The sequence below is a fragment of the Thermobia domestica genome, unplaced genomic scaffold (genome assembly GCF_964235325.1).
Source record: "Thermobia domestica unplaced genomic scaffold, izTheDome1.hap1.1 HAP1_SCAFFOLD_271, whole genome shotgun sequence".
NCBI lineage: Eukaryota > Metazoa > Arthropoda > Insecta > Zygentoma > Lepismatidae > Thermobia > Thermobia domestica.
In genome coordinates, this window is record NW_027655986.1 from 184,544 (window position 1) to 205,888 (window position 21,345).

At 36.2% G+C, this 21,345-nt stretch overlaps 1 protein-coding gene across 1 annotated transcript in view; it reads left to right on the plus strand.

Moving 5' to 3' along the window:
* The window catches only part of LOC145676653 (protein tiptop-like), a 56,658-nt gene extending 37,029 nt beyond the window's left edge, over positions 1–19,629 (plus strand). The window contains exons 2-3 of the mRNA XM_081747497.1: positions 968–1,316; positions 14,270–19,629. Of these exons, the coding sequence (XP_081603623.1) occupies positions 968–1,316; positions 14,270–17,462 (3,542 nt within the window). The 3' untranslated portion in view covers positions 17,463–19,629. The remainder of the gene's footprint in view (positions 1–967; positions 1,317–14,269) is intronic.
* Positions 19,630–21,345: the final 1,716 nt, after the last annotated feature.

A 21,345-nucleotide genomic window follows, 5' to 3' on the forward strand; every position in this document is an offset into this window, starting at 1 on the left:
AAGGTTGGTGAGTCGTTGTTGTCCTGTTAAGTTCCTGAGGTAATTTTTTATTATCTATAGTTTGCTAAAACTCCTTTCCTTGCCTTATAGTAAAAATACATATTTGTCCAGTTTTGCGCCCCCTTATCCGGCGCCCGAGGCACAAACCTCGTTTTCTCCCCTTTCTTACGTCACTGCGTAGCACAGCAACAGTGTTTCCGTTCACCGACTTACGTAATACGCCGCATAAATCAATTCACAGCTACATTTGGTGAGCGTGGTTACAGATTCGATTCCCGCAATGATTCCTCTTTAAACTCTAGGTCCATGTTTTATATAGCCTCGGTGCTGTTCCCTAAATTCGGACGACCCTTAGAAGTTTACACTGTTTTTGTTACTAGCAGTATACGTCTGAGTTTCAGAAGATATCTTCATATGTCATACACTTATCTATACACTAAATACAATATTACTGCCATTTATAACCACATCTTTCCTTTAACAAATTATGTGAATATTGTATGATTTACTCGATAAATAATCCCCACTATTCTTAGATGTGATTGTTCGCTTTTTTTTTCTTCACATTCTCATTAGTTAAAATAAATTAGGTTTAAAACTTGGCTTGCTAAACTGTGCAGTGACAAAAAATGACTCAGAAAGCATTTTGCAGATCGCGTCGCCATCTTGAGAGAGCGTTCGCTATCTGTTCAAGCAGAAATAGACGCGGTGAAGGCGTTGATACCGTTCTCCTAATTAAAATTAACCCCTCCCGTAGGGTAATTACAAGGTTGGTTCGCATCGTTTGGTTCTTTGTGAACAGGAAATGAAGGGAAACTACCACAGACAAGAATAAGAAAGAAAGAACAAAAAAATATAGATAGAGAGGAGAACGGGTTGGCAGGGGCGTATAGTCAGGGAGGGTACATGAATAAAGGTGTGAGAGTTTAGTTCTAATGCTTTTTCTTCTCTTTTTTGTATTTTTCAGGCGAAGGAGAGGGTTCACCCGCTAGTCCAAAACTTGGTGACGAAGCTGCGTTGACTCCGGGCGAAGGTGAAGTGGAACCTAGTGAAGAAACACCAGCGCCACTAGATGATAGCGGAGAACAGGAGAGTGAAGTGGCTCCTTGCACTACTACAGCCAGCAACGTTATTACCACAATCAACAATACTAGTACTACTACTACCACTACTACTACTATCATTACTACTATCAACAATTGTAGCACCATTGCCAGTAACAATAGTACCAGTAACAATCGAGCGAGTAGTCCAAGCATAAACGGAATTCCTTTGACACCTATTCCAGTGATTCTTCCGGATTCTTTACCAGTAAGGTGAGTGATTATTATTATTATTAATCCATTGTATGTGTTTGTACAGCACAATATACACTTTGACTTTTTTCTTGATCCTTGGATTTTTCGAGCTAACTTAATCCTTATTATAACGATCGTAATTCTTGTTATTTGAGTTTAATACTTATTATATGAGCTTAATCCGTATTATATGATCGGAATCCTTATTAAAACAATTCTAATTCTTAATATACGAGTTTAATACTTATTGTATGAGCTTAATCCTTATTATATGAACTTAATTCTCACTATACGATACTTACTATAGGATTAAGCCTTATTATTTAAACTTAATTCTTACTATACGATTGTAATCCTTATTAAAACGAGTCTAATTCTTATTATACGAGCTTAATACTTGTTATATGAGCTTAATCCTTATTATATGAACTTAATTCTTACTATACGATCGTAATCCTTATTAAAACGATTCTAATTCTTATTATACGAGCTTAATACTTATTATATGAGCTTAATCCTTATTATATGAACTTAATTTTTATTACTAGTATACGATCGTAATCCTTATTAAAACTATTCTAATTCTTATACGAGCTTAATACTTACTATATGAGCTTAAGCCTTATTATTTAAACTTAATTCTTACTATACAATTGTAATCCTTATTAAAACGAGTCTAATTCTTATTATACGAGCTTAATACTTGTTATATGAGCTTAATCCTTATTATATGAACTTAATTCTTACTATACGATCGTAATCCTTATTAAAACGATTCTAATACTTACAATATGAGCTTAATCCTTATTATATAATCGTACTCCTTATTATAACGATCGTAATTTTTTATTATATGAAGTTAATACGTATTATATGAACTTAATCCTTATTATATGAACTTAATTCTTATTATACGATCGTAATTCTTATTATATAAGGTTAATCCTTATTATATGAACTTAATTCTTATTATACTACGGTAATACTTATTAAAATGATTCTCATTATTATTATATGAGCTTAATCCTTATTATACGATCGTAATTCTTATTAAAACTATTCTAATTCTTATTATACGAGCTTAATAATTATTATATGAGCTTAATCCTTATTATATGATCTATTCCTTATTAAAACAATTCTAATTCTTAATATACGAGTTCAATACTTATTATATGAACTTAATCCTTATTATATGAACTTAATTCTTACTATAGGACCGTAATCCTTATTAAAACGATTCTAATTCTTATTATAGGAGCTTAATACTTAATATATGAACTTAATTCTTAATATACGAACGTAATCCTTATTAAAACGATTCTAATTCTTATTATGTGATCTTAATCCTTATTATACGATCATAATCCGTATTAAAACGATTCAATTATTATACGAAGTTAGTACTTATTATACGACCTTAATCCTTAGTATACGATCGTAAACGTAAGGCCATTCGTTCCACGTACGTTTTGCATGGTCCTCTTTACAGTCTTTAGTCATGAGTTTATTATTATTATTATTATTATTATTATTATTATTATTATTATTATTATTATTATTATTATTATTAACAACGACAACGTCATTGGTATTTTAGTATCAATTGAATTTCTTGACAAGTGATACGTAACTTAACAATGATCCATGTTATAATATTATCAATGGTTCATTTGATCTGTGTACCCTGTCTCACATATTCCATTTAAAAAGCAGAATTCTGTGTGGTATATTTATGCTGATCAGAAGTCTGCCTGTACATTTACTCCCGTATAACACGAAAATACTCTGTTATATTTATAAGAACATACGGCGGGAAATTAGATTTAAGATCTGTTCTTAATGATAGTGCTAAACAAATAGCATATTTCAATCTTAATTATTTCTGGAACCTCTGTTTAAAATTAAGAGTCTTCATCCCGGCGAAATTAAAATACCGCTAATTTTACAGTAATTATGTGATATCTTCAAATAGATAAAAAGATAATTGAAATATGGAACAAGAGCGCCCTAGATAATATTATTTTTCGTGAGGTACCGTTATCACAAATCACCTAGTGGCTTTCCGTTTTCAGCTGTTTAGAAACGCGAAAATAAATGCCGAAGCAGATAAGTGAGTCATGATAATGGTTTCTTATGTAAAATATTATTGTCTAGGGCGCTCTTGTTCCACATTTCGATTATCTTTTATCTATTTGAAGATATCACATAATTACTGTAAAATTAGCGGTATTTTAATTTCGCCGGGATGAAGACTCTTAAGGTAAGTGTAAAGACTTGACTAGATTAATAGATGGCAACATTGTACCTTTTATCTTTCTAATGTATTTTTCTAGGGAGCGACGATATTCAAAACGATCAATCAAATTCAAGAGATCAATATTCAGATGTTTTCGAAAGACAATTTGAATCAAGAATCAAAGAATCTTTCAATGTATCTTGTAGAGCGTGACAAATACTCACAATAACTCAATCAAATTCAAGAGATCAATATTCAGACGTTTTCCAAAGACAATTTGAATAAAGAATCAGAGAATAATCTTCTGTCTTTCAATGTATCTTGTAGAGCGTGACAAATATTCACAATAATTCAATCAAATTCAAGAGATCAATATTCAGACATTTTCCAAAGACAATTTGAATAAAGAATCAGAGATTAATCTTCTGTCTTTCAATGTATCTTGTAGAGCGTGACAAATATTCACAATAATTCAATCAAATTCAAGAGATCAATATTCAGACATTTTCCAAAGACAATTTGAATAAAGAATCAGAGATTAATCTTCTGTCTTTCAATGTATCTTGTAGAGCGTGACAAATATTCACAATAATTCAATCAAATTCAAGAGATCAATATTCAAATGTTTTCCAAAGACAATTTGAATCAAGAATCAAAGAATAATCAATCCCCTATGTTTCAAAGCGACAATACTCCAAACGATGCAATGAAATTCAAGAGATCAATATTCAAATTTTGTCCGAAAGGCAAGTTGAATAAGTGATCAGCGAATAATCCGTGTAGTTTCTGGATGTTTTTTTGTTGATCCGTGCACTTTCCTCTTCAGAAACATGATCCCAATAATGTCAACAATGAAAGAAACAAGATATAAACAAAAAAATGTTTTGAATTATACTCTGATTATTTATTCAACTTGCCCTTGTCGATAAATTTTCAGTATTCTTCTCTTGAATTTGATTAAACCTTTTTGAATATTCCAGCTACGTACAAAATACATGGGAAAAATAAGGGGTACGTGCTGCCACTATATACTAGCGCTTCTTTAAAATTTGATTAGATGTTTACATCATCTCTTCGAATGCAATATGAATTAATATTTTAATATATCATAGAATCTTTCGTTTGGAATGTAAAGTGGATGAGATGTGAAAAGTATATTTTTATTACAAAATTATTTGAGTAGCGCTATTATGCAAACTGCAAAATATTTAAGAGTTGCGGGTTGCATAAACATCTATGGACGAAAACATGTAGATATGTTTTAATTCTTGTTACAAACGCAAGATGTCTCAGCCTGTCAGTCACGCTAATCTGCAATAGTTCCCAGTCACGCTAATTCACTATAGTTCTCAGTCACTCTAAATCGTAATAGTTTTCAGTCACGCTAATTCGCAATAGTTCTGTCACGCTAATTCGCGATAGTTGTCAGTCAAGCTAATTCGCAATAGTTCGCAGTCAAGCTAATTCGCAATAGTTCGTAGTCAGGCTAATAGTTGTCGCTGTCTGTACTGCTTCCTACTTGATGCCAAGAGATGTCAATAAGTGTGTAGACAATTTAGAGACAAGCTGAAGGCTTGTGGAAACTTTGTTTTAAGGACGATATTTTTGCCGATATTAATTGAGCGAACGTTAAAGAAGGTTATGCCTTCGTTCCAAACAGCGATTTTTAGGTTTCAGAAGGATTTGGCACATCACTAGATGAGGCGTGTTTGTGGAATCCGAGATCAAAAATTTATCTACAGCCAAAATAGATGCTTTTTAAATTTCACTAATGTTTCAGTAAATACACAGCAAAAACACAGGTAAACAAACTTTAAAAAAATCTAAACTAGTTCTAATTTCTCATATATGGCTTGGGTGTAGATAAAACGTAGGTATGTTTGCGATGTAATTTTTATTCTAGAGAAGAATAACTTTTTGAACTCTCTCCGCCATTGTTTGGATGCAGATAGGAGTGACATCTGACGTCATTCTGATGAAATATTGTGAATTTCGCGTTAAATTGATCGTATAAGAGGTTCCTCCACCATATTCACCCAACTTAGCGACGGGTGTTTTTTTCTTTTCTCTCCTTCATTCATTCCCTTTTGTTTTGCCCCCTTTCTTTCGTTGCAAATTCAAAACGGAATGTTTGTGTTGATTTACGATAATGGCCCTGAGGAAGAGTTAAATATTATAGTATGCACAGACGTCTTTCTCTCAGACACAAGTTAAAAAACTAAAACAGTTTCTCTTCCTTTTTCCTTCACGTTTTGTTTCTTTGTGATAGGCGAAGACGGGGGCAGAATGGCCGGGCGGGGCAGTGAAGTAGGGTAAAAAGATATGAAAATGGGGGGAACTATTTCTTCTTTATTTCTTTTCGTTTTCTATCTTTTCTTCCAACAATGTGCGGAATAAAAGGGAATGCCATTTCTGACACGTGCTTCAGAGCTTTCGACTCCGAAGCAAAATTGTTTCAATCGTAGGTAGTGTTACGTAAAATGAAATAGCAATATACGTAGAATACTACATACAGTGTATTTGCATCAAAATATCGCTCCATCTTTTTTTAAAACTTATATCGTGCTGCCAAGCGTACAATTACAGTAGCGTGTTGATTTATGAAATCTTTAATAAAAAAATAAAATAGTGTGTCTGTCTGTCATCAGCCTTTCACATAGCAAGGAGTGGCCTGAAGGCACCATATCTGGTACCCGTGTAGAGCATCATCCGATCTGCTCGGATACGAAGCCTTTTCTTTTCGTTTTCGTCTTGGGGGAGGGATTCCAGAGGGTGAAAATGTATCCACACTTTTGGCTTTTCTAAACATGCCTAATATGTACACAATCAGCATTACCTTTCGGTGTTGCGGGTTCACATAACAGCAAAGGATAACCATACGGCATGACAATGGAGTAGTTATGGAAACTTTCTTCTTCCTTTCTTTTATCCAGGTCCTAAATTAAGAACGGTTTAATTTGATTTTCAGCTTAGTTTTCCTTTCAGCAGCGAGGCTATGTGAAACGTGGATCTACCTATATGAGACGTAGCGGCATCTAGTAGCATTAGGCAGGCAACTGATAACGAACGTATCGGCATCTAAATTAGCATTAGGCAAGCAACTAATAACGCATGTAGCAGCATCTAAATTAGCATTAGGCAAGCAAATGATAACGAACGTATCGGCATCTAAATTAGCATTAGGCAAGCAACTAATAACGCATGTAGCAGCATCTAAATTAGCATTAGGCAAGCAACTAATAGCGCATGTAGCAGCATCTAAATTAGCATTAGGCAAGCAAATGATAACGAACGTAGCGGCATCTAAATTAGCATTAGGCAAGCAACTAATAACGCATGTAGCGGCATCTAAATTAGCATTAGGCAAGCAATGATAACGAACATAGCGGCATCTAAATTAGCATTAGGCAAGCAACTGGTAACGATCGTAGCGGCATCTAAATTAGCATTAGGGAAGCAACTGATAACGAACGTAGCGGCATCTAATTTAGTATTAGGCAAGCAACTAATAACGCACGTAGCAACATCTAAATTAGCATTAGGCAAGCAACTGATAACGAACGTAGCGGCATCTAATTTAATATTAGGCAAGCAACTAATAACGCACGTAGCAGCATCTAAATTAGCATTAGGCAAGCAACTGATAACGAACGTAGCGGCATCTAATTTAGTATTAGGCAAGCAACTGGTAACGAACGTAGCGGCATCTACGAGTATTATCATTAGGTAACCAACTGATAACGAACGCAGTTGCATCTAATTTAGTATTAGGCAAGCAACTAATAACGCACGTAGCAGCATCTAAATTAGCATTAGGCAAGCAACTGGTAACGAACGTAGTGGCATCTATTAAAATAACCGTTTCCTATTAGAAAGAGAAAAAAGAGAAAAGAAAATTACGTTTATCAAATTGCCTACGAGGCGAGATGAGAGCTCCTCCGTGGCTAAGCGGTTAGCGTACGCGCCTTTTACGTGAGAGTCCCAGGTTGGATTCCCAGTAGGAGCTCATGTGGTTCGGATTCCACATTAATCAGTAGCTCCCGTCTCATATAGCCTCGCTGCTGAACGGGATGTTAAACTCAACTCAACTCGTTTCGAGACGAGATGGTTTCAACTTTTGTCCCGTGGGCATCTCTAGGCGTTGGTATATTAATATAGTTAATATTTTCATTTAATATACCGGTACATTGTAAAGTATAATACATAACGTACAGGAAGTTTTATGGAAATACGGATGGATATAAATAAACAACAAGATTGATATTATTGGCCATTGTTATTTTGAAGATTAAAAAAAAAAAAAAAAAAAAAAAAGAAAGATAGCTGATGACAAGTGAGGGTCTGCAATAATATATAGCTAACAACTATGATGATACTTGTATATATATATATAAAAACAACACTGTGAATCTTTTTGGATGCTTTTTAAGAATGTGCAGTAGCTACTTCCGGCGACAGTTTAAATGCAGTTGAAAGACCCCATAAAAATCAAAGCTGAAGCAATGCAAAAGGCATCGTGAGGAGAAAAAAACAGGGGAGAAACATCTATAAAAGGCATATATGAGCAGACTTAGATTGCTACATAGCTCTTTCGAGTTCTTGAAGCGACCATTTTTTTTTTTTTTTTTAAGGTACAGAAAGAGTCAAGAAAAGAAGAAAAGATATGGAGTCGTAAAAATAAGTAAGTAATTCAGGGTGCAGAGAAGAAGCAAAAAAGATACTCATCCCACCGATTCGGAAAAAACAAAACTGTGTGTATGTAGCGTCTCCGAGTAATAGGTGGAAATTATTTTTGTTCTGTCGTGATGGTATTCCTCTGTAATGGCCGGTCTCTCGAAAGACATTGTAGGTTTATATATATATATATATTATAGTCATTTTTATTATGTATCCCTGTCTTGAATGATTGTAGGAGTATGCTGAAGGGAATTTTTCAAACGATTTCCCCACTCTCTTTCTCCTCTTCATGTTAGGAGTAATAAATTTAAAAAAAAAACATTTTGTTCACGAAACATACATCAATAAATAACTTTTACGAAAAGGTATTGATTGTTTTATGTTTTTAAAAAAATCTGACGGGTGCCTAAGTTTCTATTATTATTATTATTATTATTATTATTATTATTATTATTATTATTATTATTATTATTATTATTATTATTATTATTATTATTATTATTATTATAGAAAATAGTATTTGCTATATACTAACACCAACAGAATTTTTCGAGTAGGGATCTATAATACCGTTCTCTTATAGGCAAATGGTGCGGTGAGGAATGCCCCCTTGCATAATTATCTGTTCACCCGCTAATTCTACATGATTAAAGTCTGGGTTATTGTTCTGACTTCGAAAGCCAGATTGATAGAGTGGATCACATCTTTCGTTACCTTCGTGATACATAAGAACCCAACTAAAGCTCTCCCCACTGGTCTACTGGCTAGTGTACGCCCTTTCGATTCTCTCTCCCCTGATCTAGTTTCTAATGTATGTCTCTCCCGTGCGCCTACGCTGGTCTAGGAAAATGTTACAAAATGAAACTTCGAAAATTTATCGGGCCCGGGTCGGGCTTGGGCCATGAATTTTAAAAAACCTATCGGGCCGAGCCGGGCTCGGGCCGAAAATCTCCAGACCTTTTCGGGCCCGGGCTGGGCCAGGCCTACGTACATTCGGGTTGGATTGGGCTCGGGCCGAAAAATTCGGCCCGTGCAGGTCTCTACAAGATGTACACGAAGTAATATTTACTATTGAACTATATTGTGTAATGATTTGAGTATCTTCAAACTTTGATAAATTCTCTTCATTACGTTCATATGATCACTTTATCTTTTTATGTTTTTTATATTATGAATCGTGTAATAACACTAAAGCAGCATTGCCATCAAGACTAAAGTAATTTTTCGTCTATTTTCGAATTAAAAAGATACTTTTTGCTTCGTGGGTAACACTAGGTTTACTTGACTTGGGGGACTGTAATTAAACAGAATGGGTCCCGTCTCATATAGCATCGGTACTGGAAACGAATGTCTAACCAACGATTTAATTGCTTTTTTTTCAAATTTATACTTACCAATTTACATGAGACCATTTACGTAAAGTATTCCAAGAGAGACGTCCCTCGTGGCTAAGCGGTTAGCATACGCACCTTTGGCGTGGGGAAACCCGAGTTCGATTCCCCGGCGCGAGCTTATATAGCTCGGATCCCATGTTAAACTGTAGATCTGCGCCTCATATAGCCTCGCTGCTGAACGGGACGCTAAAGTCAAAATCAAATCGAATCAAGAGTATTACAAGAAACAGTGTGAGCAAAATTGATGAGAACTTAAAATTCGATGATTGCTGTTTTATAGTTATGTGTGAGCAAGACGTTTGTAAGGTGATGTTGTCATGAAAACGAGACGAGACGAGACGAGACGTAACAGAGCTCTTCCATTAGAAACAGAGACCTTCCTAGACGAGCTGTCACTTTCACAACACCTCAAGATGTGGCAGCCTTACAGCACTTGTTTCAACCGTTGCCCCGCACGAAACGAGAAGTTTTATTGTCTCGTCTCAAAACTACTTTTTTAAAAATTCGAGACGAGACGAGAGATATCACATTTCTCGTCTCCTTTTTCCAAGATTAGATTTTTTTTCTTGTTTCCTGGGCAAGACTTGATCACCCACGTCTTAGACTTCAAACACGGTGTTGGTGTTATATGATTCATAGCATAGAGCAGCGTTTCTCAACCTCTGTGTCGTGACATATTAGTGTGGTCGCGAGATTTTTAATGTCTTTATAAGATCTTCCGCAAAGAAATTATCTTTAGAAGAATATAAAAAATTATCGCCAGATCGACTTGATGTCACCCTTGTCTTCCAAGTTTAAAGCTGGAAACTTTGCTTTTAACGCAATTCATTTTGCTTTGGAAAGAAACACTGGAAATGAGAATGTGTCTATCAAGAGTTCGTCCAAAATAAAATCGCCGGGGACAAATATCTCGCTAGTATGAAGTCTATTTATATTTCTAATGGTAATACTTCATTCTCATATTCCTGCTTAAGAGTCTTCATCCCGGCGAAATTAAAATACCGCTAATTTTACAGTAATTATGTGATAACTTCAAATAGATGAAAGATAATCGAAATGTGAAACAAGAGCGCCCGAGACAATATTATTTTGCGTGAAGTACCGTTATCACAAGTCACCTAGTGGCTTTCCGTTTTCCGCTGTTTAGAAACGCGAAAATAAATTCCGATTTTCAAAATGGCTCGAAATCGAAAGCAGATAAGTGAGTCGTGATAACGGTTTCTCATGTAAAATAATATTGGCTAGGGCGCTCTTGTTCCACATTTCGATTACCTTTTATCTATTTGAAGATATCACATAATTACTGTAAAATTAGCGGTATTTTAATTTCGCCGGGATGAAGACTCTTAAGAGTCATAAGTTTCTTTTATGCTAACATGTTTGTATTCAAGAGTTTTATGTAATTTGTTTGTGAGATTTGTATCTCATAGTCGTTCCACAACAACAAAAAGAAAAAATGCATTGCATGTATTTTTATGTGTTTGCTTTTTTACATATAGGGAAAAAAAAGTCACAAAATCAGGGTTGTCGCGAAAATTTGAAACGTACTTTGGTGTGGTCCAAAGGGAAAAAAAGATTGAGAAACGCTGGCATAGAGACTATGAATTGATAAATGATGCACAAACGAACACAGTGAAGAGCATTTATCAACGTTTCTTAGATGTGGAAATCATTAAATATTATATTCAAATAATACATATAGTTTAAATGTTATTATATCACACATTTCGTGGACCTCTGGTGGTGCGGAAATACTGAAAACTTCTGCTTGAAATTAAGAAAAAAATCAGAGCATAAATTTACAGAACGAGACGAGAAATAATTTTGCAAGAATCGAGACGAGACGAGAAAACTTTATATATTGTCTCGTTTCGTCTCGTAAGCAAGCCTCTTTGTCTCCTGGAAATACTATTTGTAGATTTTTGGTTTTTGTATCTTTTAGCTCTTTCCTATGTATTTAAAACTTGAAATAAAAAGACTGTCCACCTTAGCCCTGCTAACTTAATATTCCCTGCGTAACACTTTATACAGGGTGTTTCAAAACAGTGCTGCTTTGGAGGTGATTCCTGACACCAAAATAATACAAAAAGTACTATAGACCAACATAATGCACAAATGCTTCCTTTCGGAGTTATAGAATGTCGAAATCATGAAAAATTAAACTTTAAAGGTCCATAGTTCCAAAACTGTGGGACCTATCGTAGTCGGGTCAAGATTTCACTTAGGAACTAATATGTGGCCAACCAAATATCGAAGTTTTAGTATCCTCCGGTACTTCTGCACTGATTTTTATAGAGGTAGTTGGTGAGTACTTCAGATTAAATGCCCGTAGCCAAACTCCCTCCATAAAAATTGTTGTATAAGTACCACAGGGTTCTGACACTTGGGTATTTGGTTAGGGTACATATAGTAGTTCTCAAGTGAAGTCTTGACCCGACTACGGTAGGTCCCATAGTTTTTGAGCTATAGAAGTTCATTTTTTCATGTTTTCGCCAGCCTATAACTCCGAAAGGAAACATTTGTGCACCCAGTTTGATCTATACTTTTCGTCTTATCTTGGTGTCAGGAATCTCCTCTCAAACGTTGTCGGTGTTGTTTTGAAACACCCTGTATACATGAGTTAGAATTTACGTTAGACCAGATCGCTGAAGACAGGGCAAAATTTACTTTTTGCTGAAGGATTGTAATATCCGTTTTTTTTTTTTCCTCCTCAGTTTAGTAAATTCCTTTTGTTCGGTACTGGTATCTCTAAATAAAATAATTTTTTAAAGAATCCAAAATCTTACCGGATGGATGTCTGTGAGAATGTGTTGGGCTGCCCATCGAGCTCCCATCACAATTAAACTGAGCCGTAAAGATGGGTCTATGTAAATAAATAGCAATGCATTTCCTTTATCTTTCCAATGTAGGACATAATGAAATCTTTGTTTTTTGTCTCGCAGTTATGCGGTGTCGGCAAAAAGGAGACGTGATATGATAAAGAATAAAATGGTGGAGTGAAGAAAGTGGGGAAGAAACGGGAGAAAACTCACGCACACGATGTTTGTCCTCCACAAAGCTCACTTGGTACGAGTTGGGGTTGAACCAGGGATCTCACACACCAGAAGTGAACTGTTATCACCACTGAGCCACGGTAGCCTCCTCTAATGAACTAACAACTAGTATTCACTAATCCCGTCTATTCCTTTAATAGATATTTCATCCCGTATGTTGGTGAGAGGGTTTGTTAGTGGAAACACGATATCAGTATATAAATAAAATTATTCTCAATAATGATCGAAAATTACACGGATTGTTCTCTGAAGATTGATTCAGTCTATTGTTACTATTCGACTGAACTATTCAGAAGATTGTCGCTCTGTGAAACAAACAAGTATACATCCCTGAAAACAGGAAACTGTGCATATATATGTCCTTCCGTTTCCAGAAAATATCTGTAGTGTCCTCCGCTTTCTAAATTAATTACAATGGGCAAAGATAGGCACGGGGAAAATTGTGACGTCATGCGTCCCCTACTTTTCAGATCCATTTTTACCCCTTTATATAATATAGTGTAGGAGCTGTTAAACTCGACCTTCTTTTTACACGAGAGCTCATTATTCACTCGTTCATCTCGCCCCTGAATTTTTCGTCAATGCTTTATGAACACCAAATTTATATTTGTGCCCCACCGAGAGTCCAAGCTAGGACAATGTGTATAAAGTTCCCCTTTCTAAAAATGGATAATTTCCTAAATTTTTGGAGAAACTCTGGTAGTCCACAGAAGGCACAATGGCTCAATCGTTTGATATTTCATATTATATGCATTACAATGTCCTACGCACATATATGTTATCACAATTGTATTTTAGTTGATACTTACAAAAACACATAGGTCTTATTTCGTATTAGAATAGTTCCATATTTATCTTGTAAAGAGAAACAAAGCAATTTGCGAACTTCGTATAATTTTTACACAAGATAAAGGAAAATTTCTAACATTCGTTTACGTAACGTAATTTTACTAGGAAATCTTATTATCTCCCTCCCCCTCGTTCGGTATGCGGACACGACAAACAGACTCAACAAGTGGTTCGCGACCCACACGTTGAAAGACGCAGGATTTAGTAAATAACGCCGTATATTCTGTTATATATTATATAAATATATATATTTTCTGCAGTGCGTCATGACAGCATAAGCAGTACAGATAAAAGCAATAAATTTGCACTAACAAAGAAACGTAATATACATTTGAAAAATATATATATTGCACTATTTCTTCCCTTAATTATATGTTGCCTAAAAAGGTCTGAAAATAAATGGTATAACGAAAGAATAGAATATTAATTGTAAGGTTAAACGTAATGTAATAATAATATATTTAAATGAATAGAACACGTATTCACAATGCTATTCCAGTAATATAATTTACCAGGACTGCTTAATTAGGAAAAGACCTAATTTATAATTTGAGTGGCGAATGTCAAGACATAATGTATGAGAAAGATTATGTGCCTTGTATTCTTTCATATGTCATTTTTATTGTTTAATTTTTTCTTATATTATTTAAGATAATATTTTAGTACGTACTTTGTATTAATGTATATATATTCTGACGTGCTAATTATCTGTGTATTGTATTGATTAATTTTCTCGTTTATTTCTCCGTTTCGTTTCAGGGAAGCTGGTAGTCCCCGCTGTCCGTCAAGGGAATCCAGAGACTCCTTACCTCGCTGTCCTTCGCGGGACTCGCTGGGTTCTGAGTCTGGGCGGGGCGTCCTTTCCCGCGCCACGCCTTCCGTAACGCTTGGCAGCCCAGTAGCTCCGCCCCCGACCTACCTGCGGCCGCTGACGTCACCGTTGCCGGCCCTTTCACGTGGTTCAGTTTCGCCGTTGGTGACCTCCTCGTCTCCACCGGTGCTGCCCCTAGCCTTGGTCCCGACGACTGAGACCGTCCTGGATTTCAGCACAAAAAAGAAGAGCGAAGAAGAGATGGGAGTGTTAAATCTCAGCAAACCAGCGACCCCAGTGCCACAAACACCTGGTCCCACGGGAGAAATTCCTCTGGACCTATCTGTGCCAAGAAAAAGAGGCTTCGTGGAGGACTCATCTCAAAGCCCTTTGGCTAGAAAAACGCCGCGAGTTGACCCGGCTTTTAAGCCTCTTTCCCCCTGGGGGACGTCCGCCTCTACACCACATTTCCCATACTTCACACCCCCGAACTTGTCACCTAAGAACACTGCAAATAATTCTGGTTCAACTAGCATAAGCAGCGGCGGTAGCGGTTCTGTCAATTCTGGTGGTGGTTCGACAGGAAATGTAGCGAGCAGCAATGTTGATATTCCAGTTTGGAATGGTAAAATTAAACTAGAAAAGAGTCCCAGTTCCAGCCATTATACCCCAACCCCTCCAACCCCCAGTGATGCAACGAAAGCGCTAGAGAAAATGAGTGAACTAAGTAAGTTGGGTGGCGAAGCAAGTGATGTCTTCCGATCTTCATTGGCCGGGCGACATAGCGCGTGGCAAAGCCATTGGCTGAACAAAGGAGCGGAACAGGCCAAAGATGTTCTTAAGTGTGTGTGGTGTAAACAAAGTTTCCCCAGTTTAGCCGCAATGACAGCTCATATGAAAGAAGCGAAGCACTGTGGCGTGAATGTCCCGCCCCCAACTACCTCTTCTACGCCGACCCCGACGTCTCAACCTCCAACCCCCGCTACCTCGAAACCCAGTCCAGCAGACTTGAACCTCCTCATTAAAGAGACAATGCCGCTACCGCGAAAATTAGTGCGAGGACAGGATGTGTGGTTAGGAAAAGGTGCTGAACAGACGAGGCAAATACTTAAGTGTATGTGGTGCGGACAGAGTTTTAGAAGTCTAGCAGAAATGACGGCGCATATGCAACAGACACAACACTACACGAACATTATATCTCAGGAGCAGATTATTTCTTGGAAGTCTGCCGACGACAAAGCCTCTAACCAAAGTCATGTAAGCGCAGTGTTGACCTGTAAAGTGTGTGACCAGGCTTTCAGCTCCCTCAAAGAACTTAGTAATCACATGGTGAAGAACTCCCATTACAAAGAACACATCATGAGATCAATAACAGAGAGTGGCGGTAGACGACGACAAACAAGGGAAAAACGAAAGAAATCACTGCCCGTTCGAAAGCTACTGGAACTTGAGAGGGCGCAAAACGAGTTAAAGAACGGGGAAGGTAAAGGGAGGGAGAACACGGGTAGAATTACCTGCGAGAAATGCGGAGAGAAGATCGAAACTCCAATCTTTGTGGAACACATCCGTCAGTGTGTGGGGAACCAAAGAAACCTCTTAAAGAACGCTTTGCTTTCCAGTGGCGTGGAAAATGTTGTGAATTCCGAAGGCGGTGGTAGTCGAAACGAAGATCTTGGAGAACTGGTGTCTCGGCCGGTGATCTCTGGAGGAGAAACAGGCAAAGAGGTTCGATCCGAAGGTGCTGCATCGGACAGTGAGAGCTCTCCGTCAGTACTCAATGCCATTGAGAAGTTAATAGAGAAAAGTTTTGATTCTCGCGCAAGACAAACCTTCGGAGGTGCCCCTATGGGATCAAGTATATTGAAAAGACTAGGTATTGATGAAAGTGTGGACTATACAAAGCCTCTTGTCGATCCTCAAACGATGAATCTCCTTCGAAGTTACCAGCATCACTATCGGCGGGAGAGAAGCGGTAGTGAATCTAGTTCAGTATCCGACAGGGGAAGGGGGGAAGTGCTAACACCAGAGAAAAAACCAGAGCCAATAGACCTCAAACCGTTACCACCAGAAGGCCCTTTAACTCCTCGTGTAACTCCTGAAAAACGGGACTCTCCAGTGATCAAAGTTGAAAAAGAAACTGTTGTCGGGAGCGGTAGTAGTAGTGCAGTTGGTGAAGATGCGGAAAGCGCCGCGGACGGATGCGATAGACGGAGTCAACCAGAAATGGTGTCTATAAAAGAAGAGGTTGTAGCCGATGACGATGATGATGACAGAGGCAGCTTCCACAGCAATGGGACGAGTCGAGGAGGAGGAGGAGGAGGAGAGAGAAGAAGTGTAAATGCAGTGGATGGTCTGTCAGAACCTCAAGTGACAACCGACGATGATGATGACGCAGCTGGTGGTCGTGACGTCGACGAAGAACCGACGATAGAAGCCACTTCCAGCGCCGCAGTCGATGCACCAACGACGTCTTCAGCAGCTCCAAGTCCATCTCTACAGCAGCCGTCGTCAGCAGGTGATGGGGGCGGTGGTGGGGGAGGAGGTGGAGGGGGTGAATCAAGTATACCTAGTCCATGCCACAGTACGGGAAGTGAAAGATCTACAGGGACTCCACGTAGCGATAAAATTAAAAGTGAATCTCCTGCAAGAGGAAGTGGTGCAGAAGGTTCAACCAGCAGTCTTAATGCGTTGTCATCTATGTTCGATAATCTCTCGGGCGCAACGTCAGAGGGTAGTAGTCATCCTTTAGCAGCGCTGCAGAAACTCTGTGACAAGACTGAAACTCATGCCAGTCGACCGGGTACATCAGCGACGAATTACCCAGCAAATCAAGGTACCCCGGGGGCCATTCTTGCGTTTAGTTGGGCATGCAATGACGCTGTGATGACAGACTCAATAATGAAGTGTGCATTTTGTGATACTCCGTTCATCTCTAAGGGAGCGTACCGTCATCACCTCTCTAAGATGCATTTCGTCAAAGATGGCGCAATTCCTGACCCTTTAACGCTCAAAGCTCAGCCAGGTACCAAAAGTTCGAGTAGCAAGAGTCCCCAGCAGCAAGGTAACTTTGAAGAAAGTCCGCATTCAAAGTTTCTTAAGTATACTGAACTTGCTAAACAGTTATCAAGTAAATATGTATAGAGAAAGCGTATGTGTACTTAGAACTTATATCAAAAACTATATATATATGTGTGTGTGGTGTAAATAGGCCAAAAAAATTTAAAAAAACAATCCAGAAATGTGTGCGTATTTGAGTGATTCCTCCCCCCGCAAAGTGAGATTGATTGATTGTGAAATATTCATTTCTTCTGTATGTGTGCCACGTATCCCAGTGTATCCAACAAAAAAACAAATCATGTTTCCCCGCCCAATGTTTTAAAACAAACAAAAACAAACAACACCGGAAAAAGTAATAATAATAATAATACTTCCTTCTGGATGGTGTATAAGTACATATGTATAAAATATATATATATATATATATTGTAATAATTAACAAAAAAAATATGTGATTGTGCAAGGACTAAAAGCATAGCAGTTGTGGTCCTCTGCGCATGGTATCATGTGATTCTATCATATCTTGCTAGTAAAAAAAAGAAACGAACAAACAAAAGTAAGAACGTGATGACGTCATTAGAAAAAACAAAATAAATAAGGTGAAACAAAAATTACAACCAAAAAATCTTTGTGAGTAATTTGCAACATTTTTTCCTTGTTAAAATAGTCTAATGAAAAAGAAAAAAATATATATATAAAAAATTGTATGTAGTGATATAATGTGCTGGAACCAAGTTCTCAAAACAATTTTTCCATTTTTCTTTTTTTGTTTCCAAATATAATGTTTGTTATATATAAATATTATATATATATATATAAACGAAAAATTGACGCATTAAAAAAAATATCATCACTGACGAACTGCTCACGTGTGTTAATATTATTATAATAATTATTATTATTATTAGTGCGTGCCTGTCCGCGTATGCATGTGTGTATGAAAAAAAAAACATTTTTTGATTCTGTATGTACTGATTGTTTTACGTGTGATTGATTGTATTTTTTTTTTCGTGATAACGCGATTGTTTTGTTAGTATGAAAGGATTTTAAGAAAAAAAAGCGTGTGAATGTTTTATCTATTATACATATATAAATATATTAAAGAATTCCCGGTGATTTCTTTTTTTGTAAAAAAAAACGTTCGCTCATGTGTAAGAAAATGTAAAAAAAATCTACAAGGTAAAAAAATACTGATCTATATATATATATCTTTTTTCTTTTTATCCTTCTGAATTTATCTTCTAAATAAATCAATAAAAAAATCTTCCTCTTCGATAGTTGAAATATATATTTAAAAAAGAGATAAAATGTATTATTATTAATAATAAGAAGAATAAACAAAAAGCAGTATTATTGTAAACAAAAGGGTGATACTGCTTCAACAGATGTATACAATGTAAAAGACGTATACTTATACATTATAGTGGCTGTGCATTTTTAAAACTATAATGTTATTTAAAAATATATACATCATGTATACAAAGAACATTGTAAAAGAAATCATTACGATTATAAAAAAACAGGTATTTATTACAAACGTTGATCTCTTCAGACAAAGTGGTATTGTTTGTTTATACTTCTCAAAACAAAAACAAACAAAAAAATCAAGCAGAACAAAATTCACAACAACAACAAAGAACAAAACAAACAAACAAAAATCAAATTGTAAAATTTTTAAAATTGTCGACGAACAAAAACAAAATTACTGTGTTAAATTAATAATCTTTAGTCCATTTTATGAACAATCACAAAAGACTTTGAACAAATGAAAAAGGACATTTCACAAGAAAGCGTGCAGAAGATAGAAAAAGAAAGGTATTTATCAATTTACGAATCTGGATCAGTGTTTTAACAGTAATAATTACCACTGTGTGTCAACAACTTTTACAACAGCAACAAAACTGGAAAAATATATCTATAATTATAAAAAAAATCTTCATTTTTTATTATTACTATTCTATGATTATACATACATCCCCTTTTTTTGTAAAATTAATTCAATAAGATGTGTAAAAAAAATGTCCTCAAATGTAATTTTTCCCCCTGCTCAATTCTTGTCAATATTTTATTCTAATCTAATATTTAATGCTTTTTATGTTTTGGAAAACGTTGTTTTTTATGTAAAAATATATATATATATAAATATATACATATGCAAGAATCTTATTGTAAAAAAAAATCAAAAACAAATGAAATCGCATTGTCACTTTTGATCAAACTTGAATAGGTATGCTTCCTTTTTGTTACATAACCTTGTGGTTTTATTTAACAGAGACTATTTATTGATCCCGTCACGCGGATACTATATATAGCCTTTTGAAATCACAACGAAAGTTATCAAGTGGGAAGCTTCAATAGAAGTGGTGGCGGCTGTTGGGAGGAAGGGTGCGTAAGATCGACAAAAAAAAAAAAAGTCATGAAAATCTAAGGAAAGAAAGCTAAATAAATGTACGACTTATTGCGTTCAGAAAAAAAATGAAATGAAATTTTTGAGTTTTACGTCTCACGGTTACGGGCTGAAGGAGACGGTGGTGATAAGAAATGAATGAAATGGTGGAATGAAGAAAGTGGAAGTACCTTGAAAAAAAACATGCACACGGTGTTTGTTCATCACAAAGTCCACCTTGCGCGAGCTGGGATCGAACCAGGGAGCCCAAGTACCAGAGGTGAACGCTTTTCCACTGAGCTACCGCCGCCCCGTAGTTATTGTATTCAGCTTTGTGAAGTTGTATGAAGTTTTCTTTCGTTAAATGTTAGTTATAAAATTTAATTTGTTTTACCTCTATCAAAAGCCGCCATTGGATGCAAGTATCTTCCCTTTCTTGTATTATCGATCATTAAAATTCTGCCTGGTGGGAATAATTTCTTACTTTTTAGAAAATGATAAAAATCTAAAGATCTTTGTATAATACTTCGAAACCTCGGGGATTGGCCTTTTCTTAATGAGAAGCCTAGGTGTTATAAAATATTTAAAACTTTCTATTTATTTTAACAAAGCTTAAAACCCACTTTATTTTAAATTATAATTTGTAACTGTTTCTGATATCTAGCATATCCCCCTTCAGCATTTCAATTTATGATAGATAATAGATAAGTTCATTATTCAATAGATAAGAAGAAGTTCAGGAAGACTTAAAATGTATCAAAAGATTGCGATCTTGGTTGGCCAATAACTAGTTTTAGGATCAGGGGTTAAAAATTTTTTGAACGGCTCCTAAATCGAGTTTTCGCCTTTTCTGCGGAATAAGCACATCATACTGAGTTAACTGATAGTTTGAGTTGAGTTGATTTTGAGTTTAACGTCCCGTTCAGCAGCGAGGCTATACGAGACGTGGACCTACTTGATTAACGTGGAATCCGAACCACATGAACTCCCGCCGGGAATCGAACCCGGGTCTCCCACGCGATAGGCGCGTACGTTAACCGTTTAGCCACGAAGGAGCTCAACTGATAGTTTGAGTTTGGCTACAGCATATGTAGTTCTCCAGATATAAGACCTACAAGAAAACTTTTGAACAGCCCCTAAAACCCCATCTCACTCTGAAAACTTCTTTATACATATATGGAAAATGTTTTGCTCCAAATAAACGCCTACTTTCTTTCTCTCATGTAGACTTTTGTCCCAACCTCATTAATAAAATTTGCGTCTACGGGTGTGAGTAGAAAACTTTTAATAAAGAGGTAGTGTACTTAAAAAAAAAAGAAAGAAAAGAAACAAGGCTCAAGGATAACATAGTTAGTAAAGAACGATCACTTATCGTACTAAAAAAATTAAATTTTGTACAACTAATATTTTGTAGATTAATAAATTAGCTAAGAAAGGACAGTCAAGAACTTAAAAAAAATCAAATATATTTAGTATTTTGTTGTTCAATAAATTAGCGAAGACAGGGCAATCAAGAATGCCAATCAAACATTCAAATATATTGCGATATTTTGTAGATTAATAAATTAGCGAAGAGAGGGC